The 22,525-nt window shown below is 33.5% G+C and overlaps 2 protein-coding genes across 2 annotated transcripts in view; both read right to left on the reverse strand.

The window, feature by feature from the left end:
* Positions 1-4,807: 4,807 nt before the first annotated feature.
* On the reverse strand, positions 4,808-9,469 carry LOC120204429 (cytochrome P450 714C2-like). The gene is made up of 5 exons (XM_039204526.1): positions 9,157-9,469; positions 7,720-7,946; positions 7,320-7,567; positions 6,889-7,243; positions 4,808-5,239 (listed from the first exon to the last, which is right to left on the reverse strand). The coding sequence occupies exons 1-5, from the start codon at positions 9,443-9,445 to the stop codon at positions 4,814-4,816; spliced, it is 1,545 nt and encodes a 514-aa protein (XP_039060457.1). The 5' UTR covers positions 9,446-9,469; the 3' UTR covers positions 4,808-4,813.
* A 6,739-nt stretch (positions 9,470-16,208) lies between these two features.
* LOC120204420 overlaps positions 16,209-22,525 on the reverse strand; it is an 83,917-nt gene continuing 77,600 nt past the window's right edge. The window contains 11 exon segments of the mRNA XM_039204517.1: positions 16,209-16,944; positions 17,056-17,125; positions 18,307-18,411; positions 18,550-18,660; positions 18,733-18,837; positions 19,988-20,134; positions 20,794-20,857; positions 20,962-21,300; positions 21,388-21,707; positions 21,791-21,967; positions 22,047-22,097. Coding sequence (XP_039060448.1) covers positions 16,250-16,944; positions 17,056-17,125; positions 18,307-18,411; positions 18,550-18,660; positions 18,733-18,837; positions 19,988-20,134; positions 20,794-20,857; positions 20,962-21,300; positions 21,388-21,707; positions 21,791-21,967; positions 22,047-22,097 — 2,184 coding nt within the window. The 3' untranslated portion in view covers positions 16,209-16,249.

Raw genomic sequence — 22,525 nt, forward strand, 5'->3', positions numbered from 1 at the left:
CTTACCGAAGCTTGGTGTGAACTTCGACTGGGGAAACCCCATTTTCATTAGCATATGGGATAAAAGCAGTGTTGCCCATTGAGATAGAAATTTCTTCACTCTGGGTCTTATCAGAAGTTAAAGTAGATGATGCAGAATGGATACAATCCCGATATGATTAGCTGAACATAATAAAGGAAAGAAGATTGAAATCTATTCACCATGGTCAAATATATAAGAAACGAATGATTCGGACACATAACAAGAAGATGTGCCCGAGAGTATTCCGTGCAGAAGATCTTGTGCTTAAGAGAATTTGGTCAATTCAAAAAGACTTTAGAGGAAAATGGATGCCAAATTGGGAGGGATCTTATGTCGTGAAAAAGGTCTTCTCCGGAGGAGCACTTGTCTTGGCTGAAATGGACGGGCCAGAACTACCAAATCCCGTTAACTCGGATGCAGTAAAAAACTATTTCGCTTAGGATGAAAACTCGAGAGGACGTCCTAAGTCAAAAAAAAGAAAAGAAAAAGAAAAAACGTTTAGGGTGAAAACTCGAAAGGGCGCCCTAAATTGAAAAAAAAGAAAGAAATAAAAAGAAAATAAAAAAAGAGAAAAAAGAAAAAGAAAAGAAAAGAAGGTGGGTCCAAGATAAAAACCCTCAAAGGGTGTCTTGAAACCAAGGATGAGTCCAAATTGAAAACCCGAAAGGGCGATTTGGATATTCATTCAAGACAGTGAAGCATCCCTGTATCCGAATCTTCTACAGACTTAACGAGTCGGAGAAATGTTACACTTTCCTGAACATTATCGCATCTTCGAAGATACCTTGACAAAGGCTGTGTTCAGGGTCATATAACGGGTTATCAAGTCAGATGCGCCTGTATTATTGAGGTCTAAGACATCCATTCATACTCCATTTATGTATTCACTTTCCAGAATATTTGTCATGTATTGTTTGTTCTTTTTCCTTATGAATAAAGACGATCTTTTTTCTAGACCAATTCCTTTTAAGCATCTTGGGTTGAGTTTAAACCTAATGATTTATTCATTTCTGAAAAAGATAATTGTGTATTACTGTACAAATATTTTTGAAAAGTACAGCTACTCGGAAGCCAATCAAGCCTTATGCACTATACTTGAGATGGTTGAAAAGCGTTTCCCAAATCAAGATTACAAATAAAATCCTGCACATCAGATTAAACGTTTGAACAATTGAATATCAAGAATCAGAAGATCAAGATTCCAGAGTCAAAAAACAGTCGAGAGTCATCAAGACTGACAACCAGAGATTGAGATTTCTCTCTAGAACCCAAAATAACATATGTTGCATATGCATTTTAGGCACACCTAAGATCATTACATCCATAGCATCGCATATATGCATAATTTTATAGATTCTTCCTAGAGTTAATTTCAACTTCACAGTGAAGGATATTGAACTTGAAGTAATATATTTACAAAATGGGATTTCAACTTCACAACGAAGGATATCCAGTTCAAAGCTCAACTTCACAACGAATGAGCCATCCACGATTTTAATTTCACGACGAAGGATATCGTGCCCAACGGATCGACTTAATCTCACAACAAATAAGTCATCTGCAACAACAGGAGTTTATTCCCCAGCCAAGTACAACATAACTCAAAGGCCAAAGGCGAGAAGAGTTATATGTCAACAAAAATCATCGAGTACAATACCATTCAACTCGAGGACGTATTCACTGCAAGGTAGCAGCAAGGAATTACTTTCCGGTCAAAATTTTCACACCAATGCCTTTAAGTAAATAAGAAGACCGAGGTCAAGAATGACAACAAGAAGCCACTTTTCGATTTTCCTACGATTTCAACTTCACAATGAAGGATATCGTACCCAAAAGATTGACCCAACTTCACGACAAAGGAGTAATTGGTAACACAACAACATCGAAGTCTTCAGGTCAAGTTTCAGCTTCACGATGAAGTGTCTTGGGCCAGAAGACGATCCAGGAGCTACTTTCCAATGCTTGAAGCTCGGTTTCAACTTCCCGACGAAGGATATCGTGCTCGGTTCACCTCAACCTCATGACGAAGGAGTCATTTCATGATCTAGTCCAAATTAATTACAACAGATCAATCATGACATCAGATTTTAACTCTATGATGGAGGATATTCGGTAAGATTGGGGTCGATTCCCATAAAAGAGGACGTTAAACGATACGTTCATAACGGGCGAAATTTGTGTCTTTTAATCTTTGCCCTATTTTTGTTACATGATAATGGGCAAAGAGGGGCAGTTGTAGACACCTAATTTCGTTCAGCTCGATTTGATTAATATTATTATGATCATACTACTATGATTTATGTCATTATAATTATACTATATAATATGGAACATATTACATATTTTTATTTCTTGTACCAAGTCCAATGTTACAAATAAATCCAAACCCCAAGGCCCAAATACAAGCAAGCCCGGTTACAAAGAAGACCCAGTAACCCATGACTCGGCTAAGAGACCCGACCCGAGACTCGAATTTTGGGAGCAACCCGAACCGGTCCATCACGTGTGTAACCCTAGGAGAGTTATGGTTTCTCACTTTTTTCCCCAACCGCTAGTAGCAGCAACTGTTGGATTTAGATAAGATCCAACGGTCTACAGAAGACCTCATCTAGGGTTTTTTGAACCCTAGCCCACTCCAGCGTTGCTCCAATCGGTCAACACGAAGAACCCTCGTCCCAGCCGCAACCAATGGTCAATTTTCTCGGCACCAACATCACCAACAAACATTCAACAACAAGATAGCATTTTAGTTTAATTAGAACTCTAAACCCACCCAAAAATAGGGGTACATTAGGCTATAAATTGATGTAAAATCGAAAAGAAAAGCGAGAAAAAATATAAGCAAGTATACAAGAAATACGAGCAGTCACAAGAGAAAAAAATTGAATCTTTATAAACATTTCGAAGGGAAATAAAAGGTAAAAAAATCTCACCTTGTTCAGTTTTTTTCATCTGCATATGGTTTGGGTATTTGCTTTCTCTCGTTTTGCCCGAAAAGTACAAAAAAGAAGCTGATGAAAATGGGGAAGGCTTTCGAAGGGTCTCTTCTAGATCCAGCCTTCCTCGAGGCTCGTTTTCGAAAAGGATTTGTATTTTTGAAAAGATGATTTGAAAAGTTCTCGAAAAAAAATTTCGCCGTCGATGAACGTCGGCCGGCGAGGCGACGATTGGCCAATTTATGGGTTTCACGGCGATGTTCTTCATTTGATGAAGAACACCAAGAACACTTAGAAAAAATTTGGGGTCTTCGGTTTGATCTTTTGAGATGGGGAAATTATGAAAATTTATTTAAGGTTTGGGTTATATAGTAACCCGCTGGGTGACCCGCATGTGACCAATCTAGACCCCTAGACCCGCGTGTTTTCAATGAAAAGGGATAATTCCCATTTCGGTCCCTCGTTGTTTTTAAAAGCTTATTTTGCCCCTTAAAATTCAGTTTCACCCCGAATTACTTTGAAATTTGCCACCCAATTTTGTTTTTATTTAAATTTAATCCTTTGTTATTATTATATATATATTTAATTATATTATTTATTTATTTTTTTTATATATATTTTCTTTTCTGGTTTCTATTATTATTATTATTATTATTTAGTGTTTTATTTATGTATATATATATATATTATTTTTTATTTATTTGTTATTTATTTTATTAATATTCTAATATATATATATATTATCATTATTATTTGTTTTCTTTTTTATATATAAATAATATTATATATTTTTTATTCTATTTTTTTTGTTTTTTTTTTGTTTTTTCTCTGTTCTTTTATCTTATTCCATTATATTTTTCCTTATTTTTATTCTTATCCTCTTTTGTTTCAATCATTTTTTTTATTTTTTATGGTGTTTTATTTTCTGTTTTTTAGCTTATTTATTTATTTACTTTTTATTCTTCCTTATTTATATTTTATTTTTACTTTACTTTATTCTTTTTTATTTTTAGGGTTTTTTATTTCTTTGTTTTAGTAAGTGTTTATATTTAATCTTACAATTAGCATCATTATTTTTATTTTTTTTAAACTTTGTTCCTTACATTAATTTTCATTTGTTATGTGTTTTAATAAGAGTGCTTTATTTTATTTTTGTTAATCCCTCAGCATGTACATATTTTTTAACGTCATTATTTAACCTTTATTCTTTCTTTTGGATTCAATACATCACTTTATCAATCTAATATTTTTATATTTTTAAGGGTATTCGTCTAAACCGATCAGAGGTAAGTAATTTGGATCAAATTTTACTTTTAATTTAACTTTCAATTTTCTTAATTAAAGACAACTGGAAATTAATCAGTACCGAAAGGGCAGTTCAAGGGTGCTAACCTTTATTTGACTGTAACCGACTCTCGAATCCGACATATCTTTAGTAAGATGCAGATCATGTAAGAAATTAAGGTGTCCGATCAACCCATTTTTATTCTTAAAATAAATGATCGGTGGAGACTCTAACCATTCCATTCAAGTCGAAGTCCAACTCCAGGCCCACCCGAAAGACGATTCCGACAGCTCCAAAGAGAAATATATAGTAAATTTGAAACATCCCGACAAAAGAAATATACCCATTTAATTTTGAAAGGAATGGGATATATTTTTATTTTACAAATTGTAAATTATTGCACACCAACATGAAAATATGAAATAAATTATTAGATCACTTACTACTAGGGACGGACTAATAATTATCAATAAAAAATACAAAAAAAAATTAAATATATAATAATTTAAAATTTTTACGTAGACAACCCTGATTACTGCCTTTTGGTCCATCCGTGTTCGTGATGATTATTTCAAAGCCTCTTAACAATGAGATTTACTCCATATTTAGGTTCAATAATCAAACTCAAAGAAGGGTAATGCCTATAGTTTGGGGAGGGAGAAAAGGTGAAGTTTGACAAAGCAAGGGAAACAAGAAGCTTGAGTTCAGCCAAGGCAAAATGCTGCCCCAAACATGTATGGGGACCGAACCCAAAAGGCAAATAGACATGAGGTGAATTGCAGGCGCCACTAACTCCATTGACAAACCTTTGGGGATTGAATTTGTCTGCATCGGGTCCCCATATTTGAGGGTCTTGGTGTAGGGTAACCGGCATTAACCAAAGGTTCACTCCTTTGGGCACATGGAGCCCTCCAAATTTCATATCCTCTAGGGCTTCCCTTGATATTATAGCTCCCGGAGGGTATAGCCTTAGTGTCTCGTTGATCACCATTGTCAGCTGTCATCCATTCACCAAATAGTTAATTTCATTACACGTGAAGAGATATTATTGTCTCGTAAATAGGGATGAACGGCAAATTTTCTCATGTGGGGCAAAGAGAAAAAAGATTTTCCTATATAAGATAAGGTTCTTCCGGTATTATTTTTTTAAACTAAGATCATTGCTACAGTGTTAAGGGGAAGACATCAAGAATATTATAAGACTTCAACTTTTTCGAAGAAGACACATGGATCACAATACGTCTTCCTCATCGTCGATCAATTTTTTTCTTTGCTATGCATTTCCATGCATATTGTTTGGGAAAGCTGAAGATGCATAGCAATGTATACGTTTTCCACCAAAGAATTGAAGTCACTAGATGTTTAAGTCGTCTTCCCCTTAACACGGTAACAATGACCTTCATTCAGAAAATAATATAGTGGGGCCTTATATGGGGAAATCTTTTTTTCCATTGCCCTACATGAGCAAAATTATCAGGGACGGACATTTCATCAGGACCCGACGAATTTCGATCTGACCTAATTTGACTGGGTCAATTTTTATTTTAAAAATACGGGTCCTATTCGAATCAGTTTAGATTTTTAAGGATTGTGCCAAGTTAGATTGAGTTCGGATTTAGGATGAAAAAATATGATCCTATTCGACCCGACATAATGTTATAATTATCTCTTATATATTTAGAGATAATTGTAATAATATCCCTTTCTATTTTAATATTTTTCAATTAGATACTTATTTTACATAATGAAAATGAATATATATATATATATATATATATATATATATATATGTTCAACACCCGTACTATATATATATATATATCAGATATAGGACGGATGTTGACCTAAACATCGAGTCGGTTTTGGATCAAATAAAACTCTCTTAAACCTTGGGTCAGATGGTATGCAAGTAAAATGGTTTAATTTTTTAGTCAAATTAAGTTTACATAAACTTATTCATATCATAAGTACATGATCCTGACCTGATAAACTATGTTTTCCGGTTTAGATGTGAATGTCAAATGTTTGTATTACAATTTTTTTAACTTTTGAGTTAATTGCACCAAATATCCTTAAACTATTATTTTTATTTTAAATAATTCTTAAACTTTTGGATATTTCAATTTCATCCCCCAAACTATGACTTATTTTAAATTAGTCCCTAAGCTTTTGAACAGTCCAATTTCATCCCCAAACTATGTCCATCATTCTAAATTGGTCTCCAAAATTTTAAATCTTCTAATTCCATCCTCAAATTCATCCAAATATATAGTTAGTTTCAACCATAGTTTAACCTAATTTTTTTCCCTAACATATACTTATTTAATTTGGCCTAACAGTTTTATTAACAAGGGATGTGATTAGTATATATGTATAGTTTGGGATGAAATTGGAATGGTCAAAAAGTTTTGGGACCAATTTAGAATAAAGGTCATAGTTTGGGGATGAAACTGAAATGTTCAAAAGTTTGAGGACTATTTTAGAATACTAGTCAAAGTTTAAGGATGAATTTGAAATATTTAAAAATTTATAGACCGATTTAAAATAAGGATCATAATTTGAGGGTGTGTCAACTCTGAACTTTTTGATGTATTTTAAAAGATGTATCCTCGTATTCATGTCTGGATAGTTATTGGTTGTACTTACTATCTTCATGCGACGAATCATATCAGCATCCGGTACTTTGCCCCCACAAATCTGAAGAACCTCGGCACGAACCTTTTCTTGCCAATCAGGGTTCAACGCTAGAAGCAACAAGGTCCAAGCAGCTGTAATGGCAGTTGTTTCATAGCCAGCAAAATATATGTTCTTGCAGTTGTCAACGATGAAGTTATCAGTCGCATCGGGGCCTAAATCACTGCTCTTCGCACCTTTTAGAATCATTTGCAATAGATCTCCCTTCGATGTTTCTTCCTTGGTTTCATTTACGGCTTTCAAGATTAATGCTCGAACTTCTTTCTCCAACCTCCATATTTCCCTATTGCTCTCCGTCGGAAGATACCTGAAAGATAACAAATTCATCGGTTTCGTATTCAACGACGAAATGGAAAGTTAAATCGAAACGGAACCAAGCGAACCTCAATCCAGGGAAGCCATTGGATAAAACCTTTTTGGACATGGCTTCTTGTAGAGCTCTAATTTTGAAGAAGATCTCTTCTCCTTTGGCATAATTGCTTCCGAAACAAGCCCTCGAGATAACTTCCCTTGTGAACCTTCGTAAACAATCGTCGACCTTTATGTCCGCTGCTCCGCCCTCGCTGCCGACTTTGCTCTTCCACCAGTTCACGACCATCACTGAACAGTCCGCCATCAAGTGTGTCATACCCTACAATATATGGAAGAACATAATGTTAAGACATGTCAGAACCATTCACCGAAAGCATGTCCGAGACCACGAATATCTGTGCTTCGGCATACCAAACCGAAGTTGCAGATATATTTTCATATAATGTACAGTTGAAGGTTAAATGAACATACCTTAACCTTATCCATGTATAATTCAGGGGCAATGATTTTCCTTTGATGTGCCCATAACTCACCATTTGAAGTTAGAATGCCTTTGCCAAGAAGAGGACCTCGTTCCTTTTGTTGATAGGTAGGATTTCCCAGGTCCATTGATGTGCATGTAATTATTTCCTTGACCAAATCAGCATCTATTATGTGTAAAATCTGTATGTTTCCAAGCGAAAACAAAAATGTGGGACCTGCAAAAGGAAAATTTATTACGGTATCTAATGACGGATCTAAAAAAATTTTAAGCGTAGAAACACATATATTAATAACACAAATTTTAAGAAGGTGAATGCAAATAAAATTTCATGATTAACATTATTAATAAAATAAATAACTAATAAAAAAGTTCAAATTATTATATCATGATAGTCTACTATCTTAAAATTGAATTTGTCTATTAATATAATCTTAAAAATATTATATAAAGCTTCACCAAAGCAATTACCTAATCAATATGGGTATATTGTACAAAGTAGGCTATAGGGGAGCACGTTTATATTGCTCATGGGCCCATTTTTTATCTTTATAAGTGAGTCTTTTTTTTTTCAATTCTATAAAATTCTCAATTTTCTACTCATTTCTTGATCTCTCTTATTAATTTATTTAATTTCAAATCAAATCTAACCATATTTTCTTTCTTTTCTAAATCTCATTATTCGATTTATTAAATATTCTTTAATTTTCAATCTTCTTCGATCTCAATCTAACACTAAAATAATACAATATTCTCCATTTTTTATTTTTTATTAAAAATCAAACTCCATATCGTACACATATTTAATTATTTATTTATTTTCTCTTAATCGTATTTAATTTGTTTTCTTAAAAAACAATAAAAATAATATGTTTGACAAAAATAATTTTTTTTATAATTTATTAATATAATATTAAATTAATTATTCAAAGTAATAGATTATACTATCCTTTCCATAGGGGCCTATTTTTGAATTCCAATACAGCTATGATATTACATTTACATTACTCGCATGATATATATTAGATTCAAATATTTCAAGTGTAAAAGCATAGATTGAAAAAAAAAAAAAACAAAAAGGTTTTGGTTAAAGTAAAGGCATAATGCTAAAAATAGCCCCTCGCGTTTATTAAAATGGTCATTTTGACCCTTATTTCTTTAAATGAAAATCATTAGTTAAAACACAATTAAAGCTCCAAAATTTGAGTCTTTTTTTAACTTAAAAGGAACGTCGAGGGCTAAAATGCCCTAGAAGGATAAAGGATAAAGTGATTATTCTGTCAAATATTAGGGGGGTTTTTTGCCCTAAAATGAAATGTTGGGGTCAAAATGCTAAAAGATTAGAATAGAAAGAAAAATAATTATTTTGATAAACGTGGGGGCTAATTTTGACATTATGCCTAAAGTAAAAAATGAAGTGAAATTACCATATTGTTCTCTCCATTGTTGGAAGAAAGGGAACACCGTGGACGAACTGTTGTGGGTTATCTGTTGCTGTTCACCTTGTTGGGCGGCCTTAGACTGTGTCCTCTTTATGTCAAGTGTATTTCCAAGCAGAAACGTAGGAGGGGGACCCTTGATTCCTTGCTTTCGGAGCTTGGCACGAAGCCTTTTTGGCTTCAAAATCATTGAATCAAACACCTGAATCAGCAATGCAATGAACCCTATCAACAAGCTTGTTCCACTCATCTTCAGCACCAGCAATGCAACTTCCATGGCTTCTATCTCTTTCTATCCCTTTACTTTGTCTGCAAATGTAACTCACAATCTTTGATGCTTAACATATATGTGTATATATATACACACGCATATACATAAAACAAAAATAGGTATATCGAGAATTGATAAAAGACGTTAAAGAGAGGTTAAGGTGGAGGATGTTGCAGCATCCTATATACATATGCTCGTTTTTGGCATGTTGCAAACAAATATATCAATTTACTATTCATTTTTTCCTATTATACTTGTACTATTCCTTACTGGATTCGAACAAAATGAATTTTAATTTAAGCCATTCCGATCTAATTTTGAGTTTAATAATGAAATTAATTTCTTTTACTTAAATTAATTATAAAAATATATAGGATTTAGGATGAGTTAATTGCATCACATGTCCTCAGAGTATGACCCTCATTTTAAATTGATCCCTAACGTTAGGATACGTTAGGATATTTCCTAACGTCAAAATTAATTATACAAGGGAGTGTTGTTCTACCTAAAGGTTTTGGATTCAAACAGTTGTGTCTATAAGATGTATGTGTTAACAATGATTAAGAAATAATCAAAACATATACTATCTTGTAATCAATAATATAAGTTAAGAATTGATTAATTTCGAATCGGATGTTTGGAAATCAATAATATAGGTTAAGAATGCTTCACACTCTTTCCCAACAAATTTGTAGGCTTTCATTGCAAAAGTTACAGCTAACATGCAATTGATTTTTGTTTTTGTTTTTTTTTTTTGTCTTTTTAATCTCTAAGACTTTGTCTTAACTTATTCAGACCGATCCGGATTATACATTTAGTTGTGGTTGATGAGTCCCAATGAGAATTTTCTGCTACTTCCATATAGCTAATTCATTCCCATAATCAACACAGATTCATGGAACCGTAATTCCATTGGGTCAATATGGAATTCAATTATTCAACCCCTTGGACTTTCAATGGGCATCTCTTTGCTAATTTGGGTTCACTATCACATTGTCTCCTGATGGATTAGTGGCTAAGTCTTCAATTTCAATTGATGCTACTACTAGGGATGAGCACGGGACATGGGTCCAACCGGTTCAGACCCAACCCGATCGGGTTTTATTTTTTAAAAAAATTCGGGCTTGGATCGGACTGGGTCAAATTTTTTAGAGGTTGTGTTCGGGTCGGGCCAAGTTTGTATTTAGAGTGAAAAATATTCAATCCGAGAAAAACATATAATTTTATATTTATATTTAAGAATAATTACAATAATGTCTCTGTATATATTATTTTTTCAATTAAATCTCTATTTTTATTGAATAAAAATAATATTTTTATTAAATATATTATTTCGGTCCAGGTTTGGAGTTTATCTCAAAAAGTCGGATCGAGTTTGGGTGGAGGATATATAATTTTTAGGTTGGGTCGGGTTGATCGAAAATCTGACCCGACCCATGTCCATCCCTAGCTACTACTAATTGGCTTTCTCGGACTAATTGGGTATATAGGATAAATTACATGTTTTGTACCTAAACTATTATTTTTGTTTTGTTTTTGATACTTAAACTTTATTTTTTTTTCAAAACATATCTAATGTTTAGTTTAAGTTTCATTTTGGTACCCGTCGTTAAAAACTTAATGGAACTATTGTACGTGTTATTCTTTTATGGGTAAATTACATCATTTATCACTCAATTATCATATCACTCCTATTTTGCTCACTAAAGTTTAAAATGTTTCAATTTAACTACCCAACTTTCAAACTCCTATTTTAATCACTATAATTTGTTTTATTAATAATTTTTGTGACATTATTTTTTTAATATACAATTAAAATAAAAAAAATTTAAAGGTTAGAGTGATTAAATTAGGAGTAATTTGAAAGTTAAGTAATTAAATTAAATAAATTTAAACTTCAATGACCAAAAAGGAGTGAGAAGATAGTTGAGTGATGAATGATGTAATTTAACCATAAAAAAGTACCACACACAATAGTTCTGTTAAGTTTTTAATGATGAGGTACCAAAACAAAATAAAAAGTAAATGTTAGGTATGATTTTGAAAAAAAATTTAGATGCTAAAATGAAACAAAAATAATAATTTAGATACTAAATGTATAATTTAGCCACATATATATATGTGGGTTAGGATCCACTTGCACAATGTAAAACGCATTTAGTTTTACACAAATTTAAGACGTTGGATGAGCGAAAATAGATGATTGAGATTAACTCATTATTTTTTTCCAGTGAATATCTTCTCATTTCTTATTGTTAATCTCATCCATCTATATTTATTCATCTAATGATCCTAAATCTGTATAAAACAAATACAGATTTAATTTAATTATTTAAATTTTGATTGGTAGGATTGGTCTTTTATTATCAGTTATTATGGTTAGTTTTTTTAAGTCTATCTTTTGTGTTAATATTATTATTATTATTTAATAGTTATCTGATTAGCAATTTAGCATAGGACCTTTTGTAAGTGTTCTAGTATAACTATTCTACTAGGGAGTAAATATGACTGTGAGTGAGGGTTTTATTACAAATACAATACTAGAGGGCTATTAGGGGGAGTTTTTATAATCATCAAGACAGTTTTAATAAAGCTGGTTGCTCCCAAAACCCTTTTCTTATCCCTAATTCAATTATGTTTTTTTTTAAATAAATTCATAGCTGTTCTGATTTTCCTCTCCGCCACATGGTGGTTTCTGGAAAATAAACTGTTGCTTGATAATACAAATGCTGAGGTTTGAGTGAAGAGTATGTGTTAAATGTGAATAGGTTTTTCCATTTATATTTGCTTTTAGCGGAGGCACACTTTTGGAAGTAGTGAGTGAAGATATCGAGATTTCTGGCACTGCATTATGTCAATAGGGCAAGAGCTACTTGTATTTGTAAAAAAATGGATTGCTAGGGTGGGTTTTCCTCAGTATCAAATATTTAGTTTTCACCAGACGTTAGCAGCTTAAGATATCGCCGATCTGTTGCTTTGAGAAGAGAGCGATCCTTTAAGCAGAATATTATAATAGTTGCTTAGAAATCCCTAAAAATATAGTGCAGCCTTTTTGTGTTCAAAATCCTAATTTAATAGGATATAAACATGTTGAAATGTTGAAGCAACAAGAAGAACAATCTAATATGAGAACAAAATAAATTCATAAAAAGTGAAATACATAGCAAGACATAATATGAAAAGAAATAAAAACAAGAACAGTAGGATTTACATTGTTTTGGTTTAAGCCTGTATCCATCGGGAAAGACAAATTTCTACTATAATGGAAGCAAGATTGAGTCTACAGCAATTTTGTACTTAAAACTCACTCAAATGCACTACAAACTCAAAATCCAAGAGCAAAAACACTTACAATTTTTAAAAATGATTTAATTGCTTCGATTAGGTTGGTGCATCCATTTGTTTTTGCAGCTAAACCATCATTAGGTTCAAAGCACTTTTGAAAAATAATTGATAGCACGTACTTGAAAATAATTAAGGGGTAGACTTAGGGGCTATGTAGCTGCCGCTATTTTGTTTGAAGTAGATGTGTATGCCACATTTGAATATACGTAGGGGGGATATGACCGTCTGCGAACCCTGAAAAAGAGCATACTCATATCAGACATTTATTTGTATCCTACACTCATACCGAAGTCCGAGTAACATGACCTAGGGGAATGCTTCTACGAAGTTCTTTTCTCTTCTCATCAATGGTCTAACTTGTTTGGAGTACCTATCTATAACACATATTAGGACATAGACAAAGGAATATGACCCACCGAGAACCCTCCAATTACATGGAAAGAACTTACAAAAAGTTGAGTATACTCAAGTCTGACACATATCTGATCCAACACTCACATGGTTTGTGTTCAGATATGTGTTCGATACAAATGTTAAACACGTGTACTTTGAGAAAAATGAAGAACCAGTGTAACATAGAAAATAAATGTAGGGTCGATTTAGAACTTAGGAGACTGCTCCTGTTTCAGCTACCTATCAACATTTTTTAAGTGCTAAGTATGTTATTCTTGCATTGTGAACAGAGTGTGGCATATGATAGATCCAGTGCACCCAAGGACTGTCGTGTCTCTGGCTGGATGCAAGGTCGTGATCTTGATTTACCAGTTGACACCAATAAGATGTTTCTTTTGGTAGAATTCATGTACGACCTTGAGAAGAGTGCCGCTCAGACCTTTGATGTATTGGATGCGGCTGGTGTTGGCATTGTTGACACAGTTAGGCTAGATTTCTCTTCCAACCATGGAAGCACTTCACATACCTGCATTTACCGGTTGAGGGTGCACGGTCATGAGCCTGATTCCGTTTCAATGGTAAAACTGCAGCCTTGAGGTACATCATGCTTTTTGTATCTGCATTACTCATGTAATTGTTATTGTCCTCTGTATTTAATTAAATAGTATTTAAGTTATTTAACTCGATACAAATTCCTTCTACTAAGGTTTTATTCTGTGTAGCAATTGAGTGTGAACCTAGTTCCAAGTTAAATGACTTAAATACTATTTAATTCAAATTCCTTGAGGTACATCACGGTTTTTTTTTTCAAGTTTAATGTTGATGGAGCTGTGGAGAAGTCTTGGTGTAAAGGGGGAATAGGTGATATTTTGAGGGATGAAGACGGGGCTGTGTTGGGATCTTTTTCTGAGAGTGTTGGGGAGGCCCTCCAATTCTGGCGGCTATTAAAGCAGGGTTATTATTCTTCAAGTCTAGTTGGAGTTCGAGGGGCAGATTAATGGTGGAGAGTGATAGTAATAAAGCTGTGGATTGGATCAAGTGGTCGAGTTCTTCTCCTATGATTTTCAGTTCGCTAGTCAAGGAAATTAGTGCATTGGTAAAAGATAGGAGTGTTGTTGTTAAACATGTTAGTAGAATTGTGAATTGTAAAGCGGATGAATTAACTAAGATAGGAATTGGGTGATTTTTTGGTTTTAGGTTTCTATAGATTATTTTGTTATGATGGTTTTGTTTATTATATACTAGTTATAATGTAATGGTTTGTTTGACAATAATAAAATTATGAGACACTCTTTTCCTCCCGTCGAGTTACCCTAGGGTTCTTTAACGGTTATAAAGAGGGTTTTAACAAGGCCTCCCTTTCTTATAAAAAAAGTGTTAATCTAGTATTTTTCCAGCTAGGCTTAACTTAAATTAAGAACAATGATTGAATATGAACTAGGAAAAAAAATGAACTTCGTTTGATAGACTACAACTAGTCGTTTTGGTAATTCAAGACTAATGATTCTTGCTTAGATGAGTACATTCATTGCATGGGCATTAATGAATCTATTCATTTGGGAATTCAAGACTTTTTTTTTTTTTGAATAATCTGAGGTAATTACAAGGTAATATTTGTTTAGAATTTTCTTAATCTACTGACAACGCATACACACCTTGCAGAAGCAACTACTCGAACCCATAACCCAAGAAAAACAACCTTTTATTTTACCATTCAGATAACATGGTTCTCAAAACTATTTTTTTTTAATTAAGTTGGATAATTGATAGTTCAAAATGGTCAAATCTAAGGTTTCTTTAAAGTTGTATCATGAATGAAATTTAATGCAGTGCATATGAAAATTCTTTTACATCTCATTAATATAATGTTTAATTAACAGTCTCAAAGGACCATTTTATTGACTTGCATCTTCATCTTTAGATTTATAAAATATCACAAACAATCATTTTACAGTCGTATTTGACCTTGTATTTCATAAGTATTCACAAGTAAACCCATAAATATCTCAATCGCATAAGTGAAAGGATGTGGTCAAAAAGTCAGATAATTTCAATTATTACTTGAGATATTGAACGAATCGTTTTAACTTTATACTGTTTTCATGTTTGATATAAAAATAGTCATTTAGTTGACAGTTTGTACTGTACTTAAAATATATAATATTATAATAATATAGTGCATATGAAAATTCTTTTACATCTCATTAATATAATGTTTAATTAACAGTCTCAAAGGACCATTTTATTGACTTGCATCTTCATCTTTAGATTTATAAAATATCACAAACAATCATTTTACAGTATCTCAATCGCATAAGTGAAAGGATGTGGTCAAAAAGTCAGATAATTTCAATTATTACTTGAGATATTGAACGAATCGTTTTAACTTTATACTGTTTTCATGTTTGATATAAAAATAGTCATTTAGTTGACATCTTTTGTAATTGTGTACTTAAATATATATAACTAATTATCAAATATATATATATATATATATATATATATATATATAATTATTTATAATTTTAAAAATAAAAAATAAACAAAAAAATGTATTTAAGAGAATTAACTATAGTTTATGCATGAAAGATATTTTTATTAGTATGAGGTGATTATAAGGTAATATATATACATAATTTTTCATAATCATTAATGATAACCAAGACCTCAAAAAACAATAATATTTTTTAATCAGATCTCATAAAATTTTATTTTGCAATTCAATTGGTTTAGTGAAAATCTAGTCCCAATGTCAACTAATTTCACTTAACTAAGATTTTAAATAATTTTTTACTATCACTTTACTTAATAAATTTATATACCTTTTCTAAACTTAGAATAAAAAGTTTAAGATCGGATTTTAAAAAATACATTAATATATTACAATTATTATAATGTTCTTTGTATTATAAAATTTACTACTTTTAGTAATACTTGTGCTGGTGTTCTGTGAAGGAGAGGGAATTTAAGGAGGTGGACGAGGCTTCTGGGGGATGATTTGAGAATAACACCGTTCTGTTTTCTCTCTCTCTTTTTGCTGGGATGAAAAAGGCAGGATAACATAATGGAAATCTACCTGATATTACTTCTCTGCAATAGATATTCACTTCCCCCTTGCTCTTTCCCCTGTTCAATTGTAGAAAGCAAAACCCGTAAAAAGTGTTTTGTGTCTTCTTCTGATGCTAGTTCCAAGTTTGTCTGAAAGAGTGGAAGGGGAGTTGATGGATTATTCCACCGCATCCTCGTCCCACCACCACTACCCTTCCTTGACATCTGCTGATTTTGTCTCAACAAGGCATCTGAACTGCTTCCAACAATATGCACCACCCCATCATCAGCATCAGCGTGGATTACACTATGCAGGCTAATTTCTGTTTCTATCACCCACTCTTGATTTACTGCAACCCCTCGGAATTCAGGTTTCCCCAAGTCCACCAGATTAGGGCACTTAACAACCAACACAAGTCTCTCTGTCATGATGACATATTTACCAGGTTTCTTGAGTGCTTTGGACACAACATAGATCTCGTCCTTGAGCTTGCCATCATCAGCTTCCTTAAGCACCGATATTCCAACAGCTTCTTCCCAAAAGTACGGCCTCAAAGGAAGTTCCCTGCTTAGAGGCCTTGGAAAACGAACTCTACAATGTTGCGAACCCATATGATATAATCTGCTTCTGTTTCTAATACTCTGTGCAGTTTTTCCAGTAACCTCAAGTATACTAGCAGCCGGTCTTCCCACTAGTCCTGTTACTCCCAAAGCTATCCCTGTACAGAAGATGGAAAATAAGATATTTCAGATGCCCATGCATGTCTTGCTGATAACGGAAGCACTATGGTTCGTAAAGACATGCAGTCAACTCACTGCCAGTGGGGTACCTGAGAAGATGCCAGGAAGGCCGTGTTTCTCTGCTTCTTTAATTGGTGATTGGAGGAGGCCGGTAAGTCCCTGAAATCAACAGTAAAATAAGATTCTACCTTGTAAAGTGTTACATGTATGTAGGCAAAATATTAGGATAGATATATTGTAATTAATGTAGGACGTTACCTAACCTATTATAGGATCTTTATACTTGTATATATACCCACAAGGTTTATGAATAAAACACACAAGAAAGTATTCCCTTACAGATACTATACATGGTATCAGATGTCCTAAATCAATTTTAGGGATTTTCGGTAGGAAATCAATTTTAGTCGGTAAAATTTTGGGCAGTTTCGTTGTCAAAAACAGGGGGCTATTGCCTTTTTTCAAAGGGCAGGTTTTAGAGGCTCTCCTCAAAGGCAGTAGAACATGTTCTGCATTACTTGAAAAGGGCTCCCGGAATTCTATATGAGAATCATGGTCATTCTAGGATCAAATGTTCTTCAGGTTCAGATTGAGCAAGATTTAAGGAAGATAGAGATTCACTTCAGGATATTGTGATTCCGTTGGAGGAAACTTGATTTCAAAGAAGAGTAAGAAACAAAATTTGGCCTCAGAGTCAGAATCAAGTCCGGAAGCTGAATACGAAGCTATGGCCAAATTTGTGTTGAGTCGTATAGGTATATGAGCTACTCAATGAAGTTGGAATTAAGGTTGTATTACCAACAAACAAAGCTATGATGTGATAATCAAGTTGCACTTCGCATAGCTTCTATTTCAGTCCTCCATGAATAAACAAAACATTATAAAGTTGATTGTCATTTCATTTGCGAAAACAAGGTTTGATTTCTACTGGCTATGTGAAAACGGGATAACTAGGAGATATTTTCACATAGCCTCTTAGCAGGTTCGAATTGATTATCTATGTAACAAGCTGGGCATGACCACTATCTATGGTCCAACTTGAGGGGGAGTGTTACAGATATGTAGGTAAAATATTAGAATAAATATATCTTAATTGAAGTAGGATATTACCTATTATAGGATCTTTATACTTGTATATATAACCATAAGGAATGAATAAAAAAGAAAGAAAGAAAGAAAGTATTCACTTTCTGATAATCTTGATCCAGACAGGCTCCACATAAAAGACAGCTCTTAACCAGCAACTTTATTTCTTTGCATTGGGTTTGCTGGTTGCGGTGCAAATTTACCACCCGTATAGAAAGAACAAAAACATACGTACAAACATGTGTTTATTATACCTCAAAAACTTCATTTATTATGCCTTTACTGTGTGAAGCTTCCCCCTTCAATTGCTTTTTCATTCTTGCAACAGCCTGATCATCAAATGTAAACGCAACAATACCCTGCAAGCAGAACCTTTTCATTGTCATTCAATGATATTTAACTGAATTATTCTAGTTTCTCATAGATAATAACATTAAGAAATAGAAAAATTAAGTAATAAATTTTAATTATTTAGAATATAGTGCACCTAGAGATACCTTGTGTGCAGCTTTACTGAATTGAGTAGCAGCGTCACTTAGTGCGCAGACCGTATTGCTCAGAAGACTAGTAGTACCTTGAGCCATGCCTGTGATAAGTCCAGTGGGGCTCTAAAAGACATCATATTCAGTCAGCCATTGAGGCAGAGTTAAAAGTTAACAAAGAATGCAGAATTTAATTACCTTCAAAAAACTCTTTGCAGGAACTGCTAAGAAATCTCTAATTCCTACACCTAGAGTCCTGGCAAATCCCATGGGATTACCGATAACTCCAGCAGAGCCAAACACCTGCAGATTAAACAAGTAGGTGCCCGAGAGAGACTGTTTAGTTTCAAGAAGCTGATGAATCATATCTGAGGCAACAGTGTGAGCAGCATTTCAAATGAACTCTATAACAATAGCAATGATTTAATTCAAACATGGCAAGCTGTAGAATGCAGAAGCACTAATTTGTTTCAAATATATTCTAAGCGAACTAGAGAACAAAGCATAACTTTTGAAATCAGGAGAAATGGAGTTCTAAGGAACGGAAGAGAATAAACATCAGACATAAGATGACATATCCCCAAATTAAAAGCCATCAATCATAGTCGCCCGGGCTTACTCGAGTGATAAGTATGGGGATCTGATAGAGATTCTAGATTCAAGTTGCAGTACAAATGGGGAGTTGAAATTTGATCTGAGGCCTGCAGGTAAGCCCATTGATGGAGGACATTTACCATGTGGCTTTGTTTATTTAGTAATTCTATTGGACCTTCCTTAATTTTTGGGTGGTTTTATTTCGATGGGCTTTTAAACGTAGGTATGTGAAGTCATATATAGGTTTCACTAAAACTTGGAATTTAAGTAATGATTATTGATATTTTAATTTAGGATTTTCAATTATTAGATATCTAAATTCATGATATTGAAATTTTTAGACTATTGAGTGTTCCAGAATCCCTGATCTGCATCAATCTGGCAGCAAAGCAGACAAGATCTGTGGTCTTGGATCTGAGAACTTTTTCAACCAAACATTAAAAATTCTATTTTACCTGACTTTGTCTCCTCTAAAACAAATTCAAAATCAATTGGAAATTCTCAAAAATTCAAAAACACTCGCTAAGCTCTCTGAAATTCACAAATTAATTCAAAAAGTTCTCTCACAACTCAAATTAGAACACTCAGGAATTTCCATGAAAATTCCTGTGTTCTAATTTATTGATATCTAATTTGAGTTGTGAGAGAACTTTTAACGAGTCCTTCAATTCTTATAAAAAAAAAATAATTTAGAACACTCGGGAAAATAAGCATAAATTCTCAACCAAAATTCAGATATCAAATAACTACATATTGAAAGAGCTAAAATACCAGTCTCCAATATTTCCATCCCCTTGGAAGGCCGGTAGCACCAACCCAAAGGGTTCAATGATTTCAATCAACAGGAGCTAATATTTACCTTGTACATCTCATGGAGGAATTGCCGAGTGTAGTGCCTAATCAGGATCTCCTGAATAGATTCCCAACTCGCCATTTGATGCATGATTGACAACTCCTTGAGATGAATTCGTGCTCCCTCTACATCAGCAAGAGCCATCAGACCTCTCTGCAATGATTCATTTTACCAACAAAATTAGAAATTTGGAGTAGGAGAGAGATTCCAAGGGGATTTCAAAAGTAAAACTAAAACAATGGAATTTCTATGAAGCAAAGAAAAGTAGGAAGTCAAAAGACGTTAATTACACTAGCGAAACACATTTCTGATTCAAGGAATGTCCTTTTAGTGGCAGACTTTGGAAGATATGCATGTTTAGAATCATGGCTAAAATCAAAAGAAAAAAAAATGGAATGAAGATTGTTATCCTCCACTCCCACCCCACTTATTTGTCTCATTTATCATCATTTTCCATTTGCAGTTTATGGATTTTGTCGAGGATGAGGTAATTAGAGAAGCCCAACATAACCCAAACCAATAAATAAACTAGCAAAACACTACTCCATTAAAATTGGAGAAAGGACAAGAGAAAGAGATCATCACACACACACATAACTCAAAATTTGTTTCTAGCATCTTTCATTAAGAAATTTATCGAGCAAAAGTAGATGCTTGCTTCTCTTGATAACTGAGTTAATTACGAGGAGCTTGCAACTGAACTCAAAAAGAGGCTTCTAGTCCAACTAAGTCCACTTATAGAAGTAATAATTAGTACTAACAATCAAATACAATCTTGGAAATAGAAGTGGTTTAGATAATAGAGCACTCACATGGATAACAGATTCTCCGGATGTAAGAACCCCACTTCTAAGCATCCAGGGAGAACTAGAAAAGCTGTCCAAATCAAACCTCATTGGTTAGTTTAGTTTATAGGTAATAAAACAAGAGCTTGAGCTGAATTAAAAGAGAGTGATTCCACTAGAGTCAAAGTATTATACCTAAGAGTAAACTTTATAGGAGCCAAATCAAATGATTCCACATAAATCTTCCTCTGTCTTCTGGCCAAACGGTGAATTGGCTGCCAAGGAGCCCCGATTGGAACTATTAAAGGCAATCCACCAGTTTCATCAATTTTACTGACCACAGGAGTATCAATACCATGTAGCTGTTCCCTTACTTTCACATGCTCAGATGTTTGACCATGCATAAAACCCACATTGAAGGTAGGGTCAGAAAATTGCAAGACTTGATTCTGAAAACCTGGAGAGACAGCTTTGTAGAAGTAAAGCAAGCTCAATATCAGTTCCTGCTCAAGCTCAAGACAAAAATCTGCCATTCTGCAAGCAAATATATATACTAAAATAAGCAGTTACATTACCACAAATCAAACAATGATTTAGATGCATTTGCTTTTAAAACGACACCTTAAGCTTATATATTCAAATGAAACCAATGAAATGTCTTTCTTCCTCCACTTTGCCACAGCTAGGTAAAACACAGGTTCAAAAGAAGAGTCGGAAGAAACCAGTAGTCCCCTTTCAGCATTAAATTTTGGGACATCATCCTTTATCTGGCCAACTGGATTACTTTTGTATTCACTATTAAAGGAAAAGATGACAGGATAAGGGGTGTTATGCAATTGATTATCTATTTGAAGTGAAGATATATGACAAGAAAGCTTTTGGTGCTCCAGGCTCTGAAAGAGATCAATTTTTATATTTTTTGCAGAGGCAAAAAGTAATTCCTGCAAAATAAAGAGAAATTTTAATAAATTTTGAAGTATCGTTTTTATATCTGAACAAAATCTACTAATTTGTATTTACTAACCTGCGGATAAGAATTAACCAAAGAAATACCAATGCAAGGAATGGTTAGTGAAAACTTCTCCTTATATTCAACAGATTTCCCTTGTTTCTCTCGATTTTGTTTTTCTTGGAACCTGGTGCTACTTTGATCTGTCATGTCCTTTAGAACATGATAAGTTGAATCAATAATTGTGAGAACCTGAAACATGAAACTCAGTTGTTAAGCTAAACAAAAGTGAAAATGTCCAGCTCAATGCACCTAACCATGATAGAAGCACCTTTGTTGCACCCTCAGCTTGTACAGATAAAAGCAACATCCTTTCTGGCTTCTGTAGACAGAGTTTGCATTAGATAAATTTTTAATGTAAATCAGGATTCAGAAGTAGAGGGAAAATAATAACCTTGAATAGCTTATTATTTATACTTAAAAAAATGTATTTCAAAATGAATATTTATAAAAGTACCACAAGAATCACGAACGGTGCATTATATACCACACTGAAGTATAACAAGTCATCTCATATTCATTCACGTTCCTAGAGAACAATAATGTGTTATAATTTCCAAGAACCCGGAACAAATAAGGTTTTCTGGAGCAAATAGCAGATTCATTCATCAAGACATAGTCACAAGGAAAATAACGGAAGACCAAAAGGACAATAGAAAACGAATGGATCTTTTTTTGCCCTTCTTTCTTTCTCCTCATTTCTTCATTTTCTCCTTCCCTTATCCTTCACCTTTCTTAAAATTTAAATAT

This window comes from Hibiscus syriacus, unplaced genomic scaffold (genome assembly GCF_006381635.1).
Source record: "Hibiscus syriacus cultivar Baekdansim isolate YM2019G1 unplaced genomic scaffold, ASM638163v2 tig00000340_pilon, whole genome shotgun sequence".
Classification (NCBI taxonomy): Eukaryota; Viridiplantae; Streptophyta; class Magnoliopsida; order Malvales; family Malvaceae; genus Hibiscus; species Hibiscus syriacus.

What these genes read in the sequence shown, in the direction of transcription:
- LOC120204429 (XM_039204526.1), bottom strand. Translation starts at nt 9,445, where the DNA reads ATGGAAGTTGCATTGCTGGTGCTGAAGATGAGTGGAACAAGCTTGTTG. An exon ending in ACAATGGAGAGAACAATATG is followed by an intron (nt 7,947 to 9,156) that starts GTAATTTCACTT and finishes TTCCTTTTGCAG; the next exon opens with GTCCCACATTTTTGTTTTCG. An exon ending in TGATTCGTCGCATGAAGATA is followed by an intron (nt 5,240 to 6,888) that starts GTAAGTACAACC and finishes AATGGATGACAG; the next exon opens with CTGACAATGGTGATCAACGA.